Source organism: Pagrus pagrus (assembly GCF_965226575.1).
Source record: "Pagrus pagrus genome assembly, chromosome: 11".
Classification (NCBI taxonomy): Eukaryota; Metazoa; Chordata; class Actinopteri; order Spariformes; family Sparidae; genus Pagrus; species Pagrus pagrus.
The window spans coordinates 21,616,975-21,630,368 of NC_140195.1; the positions used below are offsets into that span (position 1 = coordinate 21,616,975).

Genomic DNA, 13,394 nt, shown 5'->3' on the forward strand with positions numbered 1-13,394 from the left:
CGTTTCCTCTAGATGTGTCCATGTAGTTTTTTCACTGTCCCCTATGCTCGCAATGCTTCAACTTTATTTTTTTCCATAACTTAATTCAACTGCATGTCTTTGTGTGCATTAGTTTGCTAACCCCGCTTCTTTTTTTTCACCCTTTCTGCTGAGCCTTTCTCTTCCACAGCTCCTTCTGTTGTCGGTCGGCTGCTTAGTCAGTCGCTAGCCTTCTTGTCTTTATCTTTCTGCCGTCCTAAGCTCTCTGGAGCAGTTCTGTTTTAGTCTGGTGGCATGAAACTACTGATACCTCTTTATAAAAAACTTCATCAGGCTCTGTGCAGAAAGAAAACTTGCTGTCACCTGTGGCCACAAAATATATCTACCCATGCCAGGTTGATGAATTACAAAAGAAAAATAAAATCTGGTTACCATCTTATCATGTGAATTAGTTAAACGCTCTTTCTTTTGAGTGCAAATAACTTCAAATCAATTGCTTGAAAACATAAATCACCAAAATCAAAAGAAGCAGTCTTATGAAAATATGATGTACAGCACATCTGAGAATATGAATTGGATATCAGATGTTCTTTGCTTGTTATGTTGTATGGTGAAGCAGGTTAGCATCAGCAAGTTCTGATTAAGACAAAAAAAATATTTTTTTATCCTTAAATACGTCTTTGCTCACAGGTTTTCTTTCTGAACAGAACCTGCCATAGCTTCTCTGAGGCTGAGTCAGGTGAAGTAGAGAAACACATCAGCTGCTTTAAGATGGATCATCATCATTATTTTACAGTTGGATGCAACTGTTGTTGTGATTCTTCCATCTTAAAGCATCTACCTCGCTGACATTTGTCACCTTTACTCGGCTCCTCTAAAGTTAAAACGAGTGAAGGAAAGATGATGACAAAAAAAACCCCAAAACCCAGATTTCCTACAAACCATGATTCAGCCTCCTTTTTTTAGTCTCTCTCCCCTTTCTGCTTCAGCAACCACTTATCTGAGTGAATAGGACCTTGATTAGCCTCCCTGCATGGCAGATAGTTTGCGTAGTGACAGCTTCCTGTTTGGCTACATGTAGTTTGTGTGTTCACCCTCGAAAGGGGAGCTGTAGCTCTGATCTTTGCTGCTTCTCTAAACTCTTTACTTTGCTGCTTCTTGCATGTGCTTTTTGCTGCGGATCATGTTGTTTTTCTGGAATATAGACACCTGTCTGTCTCTGACCTCTCTGCTGGATGTAGTAAATATCTGCAGTCATGATGTGTTGTAGCGCTGGTATGTGTGGTAGTAAATGGTTACACTTACTTGTCCAACAGTAAATATTTTCTTAGTGTTCAATACAGTCTAATTTTGACTGTATGACCCTGATTTTTTTGTAGATTAATGAATCAGGAGGTAAGGGAGGATCATACAGACTTGCTTGAGCAATTGTGTGTGTTGTGTGTGTGTGTGTGAGAGAGAGAGAGAGAAAGAGAAAGAGAAAGACAGAGAGTTTGTTTCATTACCACATACATGTGACATTCAGAGATGGAGCAAGATGGGAGCTGCAGATGTAGATGTTATCTGTTATCAGCTTAAAATCTGCTAAACGTGTGTGTGTGTGTCTGTCAGTCTGTTTCTAAATGTCATTTGCTGATTCACAGACTTTTGAAATGACATTCATCTCTGTCATTATAGATGTACCCACTTGATATATGTAGCTTTGAAGTTTGAATTGAAAGGTAATATTCACAGTGCTTAATAAGTCAGGGCCTGACCCATGAGACAGTGCAGCGGGTAGTAACATAGTGCGATGTCCAGATAAGTAATAATGATCACAGTTTCTTCTGTATGATACAGTGGTGCATGTGCTCTGTGTCTCTCTTTAAATGGTGTTTTCTAGACCGGACAGTTACTATGATACTCAGACAGTGAGGATTTATGATGATATTTCGGTATTCTTTTCTTTTTGGTCGTTAAAGAAATATTTTGTTTCACCGTCAAGATATTGTCTTTTCATACAGCCTTCTTTATCTTTGGTGCTTCATCTTTGTGATGTTATATTGTTGAAGGACTTCAGCTTTTTATTTCAAGTGCATTTTGCCTTTTTTTCTTTTAGATGGTGAGATAGTAGTGGCTGAGATCTGCATTGAGGGATATTATTTTCATAAATGTTGTGGGTACAGACAGAATTTCAGTGTTGAGGAGTTTTGGTATTTTGGTGTTGATCTGGGAGGCTTTGGTGTGTCTGGTCTGTTCACTCAGATGACGAGGTAACAGTGGGGAAGTTCTATGCCACCTTCCTGATACAGGACTACTTCAGGAAGTTCAAGAGGCGCAAAGAGCAAGGTCTTGTGGGAAGGCGCTCGTGGGAGAGGCTGAACACCACCATGGCTCTACAGGTGAGTAAAGTACGATGTCTTGCGCTAGTTCACTTCACCAGGGCATTGGAGAAGTCAGTCATTGCATGTTACCGCTCAGACTCACATCAACCAGTTTTTTGGTTTAATCGTAGACTCACTTGTAGATTTGAATAACCATACCACACAAAGTCAGCTTGTCATCTTCATAAAATACAATGACTATCTGAGTATTCACAGGACAAGACCTAATAAAACTTTGGAATACACAGAACATTCTCTTCAACCCTGACCCTGGTAATTTCTACACCACGTGAGGTGCCCTGGTAATACTAGTCCTGAGCAAATAGGTATTTTGTCTTGTTCTAGTTCTGATTTATTTTTCTCACATTTTGAGATGTCTGTCTTCCCCCTCGTACAATGAAGGCAAGCAGTTGAACCTAGTAAAGGGGGTTTCATAACATTACATAGTATCTCTGCTAGGTACGTGTGGGTTCCCCACAAAGGTCAATAAAGTTTTATCTTAATTAATTAATCTATAATATAACATCTTAATAAAGTAACCAGTAACTCAAGTTCTCAAATAAATGTAGAGTAAAGAGTATAATATTTGCCTTTGAATCGTGGTGAAGTAAAAGTAAAGTATGTAGGAGTAGAAGCTAGAAAGTGAAAAGTGAAGTACAAGAACCTCAAAATTGTACTTAAGTACAGTGCTTGAATAAACGTACTTAGTTATTTTCCACCACTGGAAGTGACCCTTTAAAAGGAGCTCTGCTTATCTTGCTTTTTTTTGCCTCACTGAACTGAAAACCTCCAGATGACAGGAGATTTGATCTGTGCTTTAAACGCACGTTAGCAGGAATCACTCTGTAAATACTGTTGTAATACTGTGGAGCTGAAAACATCAGGGCAGAGACATGTTTTTGCACGAAAAAAAAAACATTATCACATAGTTTCAAGCCGTTTAGCCACATCCCTTCACAAGACCCATATCAGGCATAAGTTTTCACCATGACTGTTGCGTGTGCCAAGTTTGGTGAGTTTTCAAGCATGTTTAGCCCCTCAGAAATGAAGAAAAATAACTCCTTCCATTTCAACAGGGTCCTCGCACAGTTCATGCTTGGGCCCTAATGAGAAGCCTGTGATGGCTGGTAGGTTTGTATTATAGCTGCTCTCTTTGCAGGCCGGTCTGCGCACGCTGCATGACATTGGACCAGAGATCCGTCGAGCCATATCATGTGACCTGCAACAGGATGGGCTGGTAGATGCTAGTGGAGAGGAAGAAGAAGAAATCTACAGGGTAAATATCCTTGAAAATCCCCGTCAGACAAGAATTTCAGTCTGATATTGTTTATTCCACCCAAAAAAATGACTATAAATACTATAAATGACTATAAATACAGTATGCATAGAATTGTTTTTGCTCATTTAATTGGTTTTTGATGTTTTTGTTATTGAAGGGACAGTTTTCCTAAATAGTGCCAATTGACACCGATTTCTAAAGCTGTTAAATCCCACACTTAAGAGAGGTTTCTAAAGCTTCTACTAATATTCTTCCATTTTTTCTTTTACATACAAAACTGTCAAAGATTCAGAGGTCCCAGATATATTTAGCTGTGCTCTCATGTGCTATACCTTCTGTCAAAGGCAACATCTCACATCTCTTACATTCAGGATCCACATTAGGTAACATTGTGACATTGTGTCAATATTTAGTATTACTCATCAGATTATTTATAAGGAGAAAAAAACAACTGACAGTGAAACTCATTATCAAGTTTCATGTAGTACTGTACAGTGTTGTCATGATACTGGAACTTCTAACTATGATACGATACCTTAAAAAAATATCGATATGCGATACCATGTTCGATAACACTGGAAAAAATTGACATAAGAAGAGACAGAGAAGAGAGAAGTTGTAAGTGAGAAAGCACAGCTGGTATCAATATCAATATTGTGGAGAATGAGTATCGAAACAGTTTCAGATATTCAGTTGATATATTTATATAATTTTCTATTTTTTACAACAGGTGTACTGTACTGTTACTTACCCTCCAAGTGGTAGCTGTAGGAATGCAAATTTTACCAAACCTACAAAAAAAGGAAGACAAAAACATTCTCATAACAGCATCTTGTAAAAAAAAAAAAAAAATTGTAGCAATATATAACTAAAAGTATTAAATAACCTATTTAAACAAACCCATTTGAAACATGACAAGAGTTTTGATATAGGGTTTTTGAGCTCATCTGATGGCGCAGTCGGAGTGTGTGAGACAAAAGGTTGGTGCAGTGACTACTGCTTTAAACAGCTCAGTGGGTTTATCATGCAGCTCTGTCACAGTCCTCATTGGTTTCCGATGTCTCTCTGCAGCGCAATGGCGGGCTCTTTGGGAACCATGTCAACCATGTCAGTGCAGATCAGCAAGGCTACTCCCACCCGACCACCGTCACCCAACGGCCACTACAGATCCTGCCCTTCTCCTGCAATGCCTCAACTGAACACACCCAAACAGGCAGAAGAGCCAGCGATGACGACAGAGTAGGGGAGACAGAGATGAACTCTTCGTCCATCCAGCATAACCATCATTATCACAGCCCTCACCCATATAATTATCCTCACTGTATTCCCACTGGCCATCAATCGCCAATACCCTCCAATGCCAACCTCAACAATGCCAACGTGCCCTCACTTCTCTCCATGACCAACGGGAGGCAGCAGAAGTGTTTGTTAAGACGAGATCGGCCGTCCTCAACCAAAAATGGATCATCAGTGTCCACTTACAGCAAAGGAGTCCACGACAAGCTTTGGAAGTCACACTCCACAAGGTCAGTGGATTTGGTCCATAAGTTATCTCAAAATGTGTTGAAAAGAAACTCTTGTAAAGGGCACGGCCGGCTCTGCCTCCTGAGCTGGAGCCAGCCTCCGACAATATGAGTTTCTAGTGGAGATGAGGAACAAGCTGCAGAGATCTGGGAAGCTCACTTCCTTCCAGCTCCACAACCACAGATTTTTTTCATTTTCAGTCTTCAGCCCCAACTGAACACAATGTGACTACTTTTGTTTAACCTGCAGTCCAAAACTCAAAGGTGTTCAGTTTACTATTATTGAAGAAAAAGAAAATCAGCATTATCACACTTGAACAGCTGAAACCAGAGAGTTTTTGGTTCAACAAAGACTTAAAGGGTTAACCAGTAATCGAAATAGTTGTTGATTAATTCCCTTGTGATCAACGCCATTGTCTGAGATCTACTACATGATTAAGAATCATTTATTTATTTAAGGCAGCCTGATCCAACTGGTTGCCTGACTTTTCTCTGAAACTTTCCAAAGAACAATAAAAACCAGCATGGGAAAGAAACCAAAACCTGAAACTACAGGCATGACTACATCTCATTGCTCCGTGTCAACCTTGTTCACTGGTGGGAGCACTGATGTACCAATCTGTGTTTTTCCAAACGGTTGCATCCCTGCCCACATAGCAGATTTCAAAATTCTTGATGAGTTTTTCCCATCCCAAATAGCTTCATCATACATCAGATTGCTGCCAATAATGCTTCAACTTTGAATTTCCCCAGAAGTGATGAATGCATGATGTAAACAAAAACCTTTTGTTTGAAAACGTCACCCCTCCCCCACAGTCACTCCAAACAGTGTATATCCATGTTTCCACTGTGGGTCTTACATGTGCTACATTCATTTTTCATTTAACTTATTTTTGTATGTTTACTTAATAAACCACAGATATGAGCTCAACCCAAATTATTTTTGTCAATAGGTACTAAAAAAAGGTGTATTTGTCCCTCACTTTGCATATGATAATAATACAACTGATACAAATAATGTTAGTTTAAACCTCTTTTGAGATTACTTATAATCCTGTGTTCGGACTTCTTTTGTCATTTTTGTTTGCAGTCTGTGCTATTCTATTTTTCTTCCAGTTGTCCGAGGATTAGGGTATCTCTCTAACTTGCTCTAATTAAGTTAATTAATAAAGCCTCTTTTACGTTTTTCGATATCTAACTCTGAAATTTCAGTCGTCAGCTCGATATAGTGCAGGTGGACGGGATTTGGTTCATTGTGCTCATAACATTAACTCATCAAATAATTACTTAATTAGAAACAAGATCCCTTTCCAGAAACAATCTCTTGGTCACCGGATCATACACAGACCTTTGCTGTCGTCAGTTTTCATTGGACTTTCCTTCTACAGGAGGAAGAAATGGTCTCAGTGGCCGTATTCAGAATTAAGCTATTTGTCAATTAGAGTCACGCACGATTCAGTAACACCACCTTCCCCGCCTGTTCAAAAATCTGTTCCTGTAAGCGTTTTAATTAGTGTCTTCTTGTCTTTTGTCATTGCATGCGACCTCTCTCCCTCCCTCCTTTCCTGCTCTCCTGTTGCAAATAATCCTGCCTGTCTGACTGACCCCTCCCCGTCCTCGGAGCAGGACACGCTACTATGAGGCCTATATTAGGTATGTGTACGACTACTTAACAGAGCTTTATTTACAATTGTTGTTGTAATTGTTGTTTTTGTTGTTGGTGTCATGAACACAGTCACAACAAAAAGAGCCTACTTCTGTCACTTTCAATACTTGTGATAGTGAATGAGCACTGTAGGGAAATGAATCTCCGTAAAACCTCCAACAATCAGCAACTGAAAATAATTGTTCTGTATATTTTATTGACAAATTTGCACAGATCAATGTTTGAGTTATTGTATCTTTGACATTTCGATGTCAGGTCAGAAAGCGGCAGTGGGCTCTATCCCACCATTCGCCGAGAGGAGCCGGGGGGCGGGGACAGCAATGACGAGCGAGGATCAGGAGAGTACTACAGCGGGGAGGAGTTTCATGAAGATGACATCATGCTGACAAGGGACAGGTACTGTGACGGCCTTAGCTTGGTGCATCACTGGCAACATGCTCACCATACGCACGTTTCCAACTTACACTTACTCCAACTTACAACACTGAAAACATTTCTTTGGCTGGATCACTTTGATAAGAGAGATTTAAACTCTTTGTTTCACAGGTTGTCCAACAAGGACCAGCATGATGTAGAGGAAGACTTTGACCTTGAGGTTTCCAGGGGCGAACATCAGCACGATGGTTACTATGACGATGACCAACAGCCGATCTATGGCGATAGCAGTAGGCCGCCCAAGAGATGGTTTTTACCCTCACCTCAAGGTTTACTTAACTATTGTTTTGTTGAGTTATTGAGAAGTGATTGAGATTTCCCAACGCTGTCAAATTTAATGTGCGACAGCTTTACCTCATCCATACGGTACACATTAGATTATTTCTAAAGTTACGACTGGTGACTCAATAATAAATTAATAATAATGATAATTAATTATTGATAACGAACTGGGCTGATCCATTCAATATTGACCTAACCAAGTTGTGTTATTGTCATTCAGATTCAGTTTATGATTCAGATCAAGTTATCACCATATTGTACGTATGTTAAAGCTCATAAAATATGCTTTTCTGTTTTTGATCTAGTTTTGGTCTTGGAGGATTTTCACAGTATTTATTTATCTGTATGTGACCAGAGTTCACAGATAATAACAGCTGATGTTTGGTCCTTGTGTGTTCTCTCAGCCACCAACAGGCCAACATTCAGTTTTGAGTGTCTTCGCAGAAAAGGTAGTGAGGATGAGACTCCTCCCTCTCCATCCTGCACAGCTCTTCCTCTACACCTGGTGCAGCAACAGGTGAACAGACAGACAGACACACACACACACACACACACACACACACACACACACACACACACACACACACACACACACACACACACTGTACAGTAATGTCACAAAATGATATAGTCACAAAGGTAGGAATATCACCTGTTAGACACCTGCGTCATCTCCCTTCCCCAAAATATCACCTTTCTTCTTCATTTTCATGACCTGTGAACTCCGACCTCAGGTGATGGCGGTGGCTGGTCTTGATGCCAGCCGAATTCACCACTTGTCTCCTGCACGGTCACTTCGCTCCTGGGCCACACCTCCTGCCTCACCCATCAGCCGTGATTGCTCGCCCTGCTACACACCACTCATACAGGTCTGTGAGCATTGCAGATTTGAAAAACTGGTTACACTCCATTCAGATTCTTTTCAAATGAGCCTAAACTTAAGTGTTTTTTTCGAAAGCGTTTGCATGTTCCTGTTTGATTGTTATTTCAGTGCAGCAATTAATGGAACTTCACTAAAGTGCTGTGCAAACATTTGCTAAGTACTCGTTTAGTTTAAAATAGGTCAAGGCCGATCTGTTTGCTTTAAAAAACAAATCAGCATCTCTATCGGTGTCTTGTGATAAAACATGCAGTTTAAACATGCATGTGTTTTTTCAGGTGGACTGGCGCAGTTCCGGCAGCGTCGGCAGCATCCCCGCAGCAGTGAAGAGGAGTCTGTGGTACACAGACGGCCGGGACGGTCCTCCCAGTCGCAGCCAGTCTCCGTCACATCTGCAGTTACCTGCAGAGAGCTGCTCACGCTTCCTTCAGAAGAGGGGCAGCGCCAACAGTCTGGTGGAGGCTGTGAGTAAAAAAACACTGGCTCTGGGACTCCAGAACATGACTGATAACATTTAACGGAGGAGATAAAAATCCCTAAAAATCGCAGTCATTCTCTCATTTTTATGTAATCATTATGAAATCATCTCTTGATAATTGTTTTCATTGATTGTTTAATCTATGAAATGTCAAAAAAGAAAAGACTAATGCCCAGTTGCCAACATCCAAATTTTATTTGAACATTTCTCAGCTTTGATATGCAGAATGAACTTAATAATATCATAATATCAAAAACAAGCTAATCTCAGCATTTGTGACGCTGAAACTAATCAGCACATTGACTGTTTGAGCTCTACAGAAATGACAGAGTAATCAAGTATTTCTACAATTTAGTTGGATTCTGGTGTGAATTCATCAAAAAATTAATTCTTTCCAACTTGCTGTTCTCAGGTGTTGATCTCTGAGGGTCTGGGGAAATACGCCAGGGACCCCAAGTTTGTGTCAGCGACCAAACACGAAATCGCAGACGCCTGCGAGATGACCATCGATGAGATGGACAGTGCTGCCAGTAACCTGCTGAACGGCAGTATGGACAACAGCAACAGTGGGGGAACGGGGAACGACAGTTCGGACCAGCATGCCACCGCGCATCTTAGAGACCGCAGTATCCGTGACTACAGTGACGAGGAGCCGTACGTGGCTGTGAAATGCGAGGAGGACCTAACAGACGAGATGATATGCATCACATCGCTATAGCAGCGGCTCACACAGGATTATTTAGGTTTTTTCAATTGAATTTCTACTACTGAGAGGACGTCTCTGCTCAAGTGCATCCTGCAACTGACAGAAGAAAAACACGGATGGATAAGAGAACAAAGTGCCTTGTTTTCTCGTTCTGTGGAGTGGAGAAATGGATGGATTTATGGAAGAGCTGAGATACTTTCCAGGTCGCCTGTCATTTAGCAGGGATTAAGGATACTTCCTAGAGGTTGTTTTTTTATTTTCTTTATTATTGACAGTGGTGTGATGGAGCAGAATAACCTGGCAGCCTCACAAAGTCAGCCCAAAAACTCATGAAGTTAATTTCCCAACAACATGTACAGCTGAAAGCCTGACAGTTTGGCCAAATACGGGAGGTTAAGATGCAGTAACGGAGATGTGATTACATGTATGTGCAGGCTGTAGGTTCCTTACGTTACATTTTTATTGATTGAGTTCCGTACTGCATTCCTTTAGATTTCAAATGAAACCGCAACCCTAAAGCTTTAATTCGAAGGTGTTTGCATCCATACTGAGAGAACAGTTCTGGGATTTTGGGTCTATCATTGTTCTGCTGCAAGGTCATTAGTCCCACACCGTTTACTCAATATGATCATCACAGATAATGTGTCACTGTTCTCAACACTTACAGACTGCACTGTAATTGAAGCATCTTGCACCAGATCACACACATTTACTGGAGAGCATCCACACTGTTCTCCAGAAGCAGTGACAGAGCGGTGAGCGATACAATCTGTCACAGTGATCTCAGAGAGTGGAGCTGGCTTTGCAAAGCTGCTGCAAAATGTCTTTGACTATCCAGTGATTCCAAGATTCAGATGAGCTTCATTTCATGTAAATATAATGTGTGATTTAACCTTTAGCGGTGGCAGTTTTGATCTACTGCTGGTAATTTACACTACATTTTGGTCTCCAAATAACACAAAAAAACGTGATAAAAGCATGACGATCCGGCTGATCCAAAGCCATCACAGCCACTGGGTATGAATCTGGGAGCTGCTCTGGGTTCACAGTTGGGGGTTTTCAGGGTTAAACGTTGCTTGTCTCAGTACTTGACTTGAAAAAGAAAAATGACATATCAGTGAAAAAAAGACTTTGTCCTCAAGCATATCCTTCTGTTTCACGCACACGCCCGTTACGATGCAGAGAAACATAATGTAAGTCCTTCCCCTTTACACCAAGTCTCATTATACTGACTCGGTTACTTCAAACACCCTCAAAATAAATGCGAGTTTCAGGTTGTGCTACAATGTCACAGACTTGTTTCCATGGTGATCCTTAACTTTTATCAAAGCCCCTTGAAAACTGTGAGGAGACCGTTTCATTGTTGGAAACTCACTGAGAATATGCAATGATTCACTTCACTCAGACCTGCTGCCGACCACTTGAACATGAATTAAGAACACTAAAATGATGACAGCTGTAATGGAAATTTTTATACCTCTGTATGACACACACACTATAATGATGTGGCACATTAGTCTCACCAGTCTGCTGCATCAGACTGGTTTTGAATTCATCTGCAACAAAAACATGAAATGAAAACCAAAATGGCTTGTTGTTGAAACACATCTGTTTGACATTAGCAGGTTTTACTAGTAAACTTTTCCTTCGGGCAACGTAATTTACGTAAATCACACGTCACACTTGGTGGTTTCATCTGGTAAGCAATCATGGCACATAATTACTGTTTCTCACCAACTTAGTGTATATTTAAAGCCAAAACACATAGGGGAACTATTCTTTCCAGATTTTCTCGACAACATATAAATTCAGTATATTGTCGCTGGGTGTATATAATGTGTTTTTGGAATGAAAGGATTGATGTTAGCTGTTGCCTTTTATGTGTGCGATTTCTTTTTGTTCCAACACCAGTTTAAGGGCACTAGATGTCCTGAACAGCTGCTGTCCGTGGAGGGAGAACTCCACAACCAGCTCGTAGATAAAAACACTGAGGAGAAGCAACACCTCTCAGCTGCTCCTCTCACTCCATCACTGACCAGTGTTTGTCTACCACTGCCAACTGTAATCATGTCTTCAGGTCAACTTTTACAGAACAACACCGGCTCGTGGCAATCTTGTTTCTCTCTTTTTTTCCTTTTCTTCCTCAATTGAAATACTGTTGTCAGGGCAACGTGTTTGTTCCGTGCAATCAAAGGGCTCCTTCAGATGTCAAACCAAAACAACGTGGATCTTCAAGTACATTTACACGCATATTGAATTCAGATACTAGTTCAGATATATCGATCTCTTTCCATTTTTACATTGGTGCAGTGTACCAGGGCTGCAGCTAGCAAGATTATTTTCATTGTCAATTATAACCAGTTACAACAAATTAAAATAAATAACCCAGTGTTTCCCAAAAGCCAATCTGACGTCGTCAAAAGTCTTGTTTTGACCGCAACCTAAAGATATTCAGTTTACTGTCATAGAAGAGGAAAGAAACCATAAAATATTACAGCTGGATCTGAGCTGGTATCTGGAATATGTGCCATAAATGCACTCATTCCACCTTTTCTCTCCAGATATATACAGGTTTCAATGGCCAACGATTTATGCATTTTCTAACTGCATGAAAATTGTTTAATTAAGACTTTTAACAAATGTTATTACCTCTAAATATCTATGTGTGTTGATTAACATGTCAGGGAGACTGTGGCAAAGGGTGCATCTGCACAAAATTGGAAAAATGTATTTAAAGTAGTAATAATGTAAATTCTGCGGTGATTCATCTGATTGGCAAAGATTCTGAGTTATAATGGTTAATGGAGGCAAGCCATCTGAGTGTTTGGCTGACAGACGATCTCCGGAAGGTATAACACTGAAATCTGACAACCAACTTAAAATAAGCATCAATAATCACACAATTACTGCTTTAAAACATCTCTTAATTTTGTGTAAATACAGCCTGAGGTTCAGTTTTGTGGTTTTGGAATCCAATTACCTTTTTAAAAAGTTTTTCAGAGCACCTCAAAAGCCATATTACACACCTGCTGCAAATCCCTCTGAAACACGTCTCTGAGCAGATGATGCTGCAGCGTCATAAACTGTCAGAGGTGGATTTCTCTCAACACCAGGCCTTCCACTCAAGAGTCAGCCATGTTGTCCTTAGCTACTACTTCAGATGTAAACAATACATGTGAGTTGATGACAGGGAGAAACTTGTAATTATCAGATACAGACCACAATTATTATTTTTTTATGACAACTGAATTAGTCACTCTGAGTAATCAAGGATAAACTGACACTGCATGACTTCATACAGTTTAGAAATACAAGACAACAGTCATAATACCAGACAGAATAATCCTCTCTGGTTTATTCGCAGCACATTTATCCAAATACACTAAAATGTAGACCTTTATCAAAACAAACGTTATGACAACACAAAGCTTTGTTGTGCAACTGACAGCTTTATTTTTTTGTACTGTTCCACTGCTTTACAGATGAAATTAGAACAATGTATACAATCTGTACAGTTTGTAAAAAGTAAGTGATGAACTTGAAGATTTCTGCTTTCTACCCACTTGTTGTATGGAAATTAAAAAAATATAGCTCTATCTACTTTGTAGCACAAGTACTAGTACCTTATAGATTTTGTACCAATGGAAAACAAAAAACCCTGTTTTGTACATTTGAATTCTTGCCTGAAATGAACCTGCTGAGATTTTTTGTAAGGATCACTGAATAAAGTGACGAGGACAAGGTCAGGACGGTCTGAAGTGTTTGTTTACAATCAAGAAAGAAAAAAACAGGCAAACATCAAG

At 40.1% G+C, this 13,394-nt stretch overlaps 1 protein-coding gene across 4 annotated transcripts in view; it reads left to right on the plus strand.

Moving 5' to 3' along the window:
- Window positions 1–13,337, plus strand: part of cacna1db (calcium channel, voltage-dependent, L type, alpha 1D subunit, b) — a 90,516-nt gene extending 77,179 nt beyond the window's left edge. For all 4 annotated transcript variants that reach the window (XM_084366584.1, XM_084366585.1, XM_084366586.1 and 1 more), the window contains 10 exons: window positions 2,224–2,360; window positions 3,502–3,618; window positions 4,693–5,147; window positions 6,771–6,797; window positions 7,066–7,206; window positions 7,357–7,514; window positions 7,932–8,044; window positions 8,262–8,396; window positions 8,686–8,871; window positions 9,298–13,337. In XM_084366584.1, coding sequence (XP_084222710.1) covers window positions 2,224–2,360; window positions 3,502–3,618; window positions 4,693–5,147; window positions 6,771–6,797; window positions 7,066–7,206; window positions 7,357–7,514; window positions 7,932–8,044; window positions 8,262–8,396; window positions 8,686–8,871; window positions 9,298–9,603 — 1,775 coding nt within the window. In that variant the 3' untranslated portion in view covers window positions 9,604–13,337. The remainder of the gene's footprint in view (window positions 1–2,223; window positions 2,361–3,501; window positions 3,619–4,692; window positions 5,148–6,770; window positions 6,798–7,065; window positions 7,207–7,356; window positions 7,515–7,931; window positions 8,045–8,261; window positions 8,397–8,685; window positions 8,872–9,297) is intronic.
- Window positions 13,338–13,394: the final 57 nt, after the last annotated feature.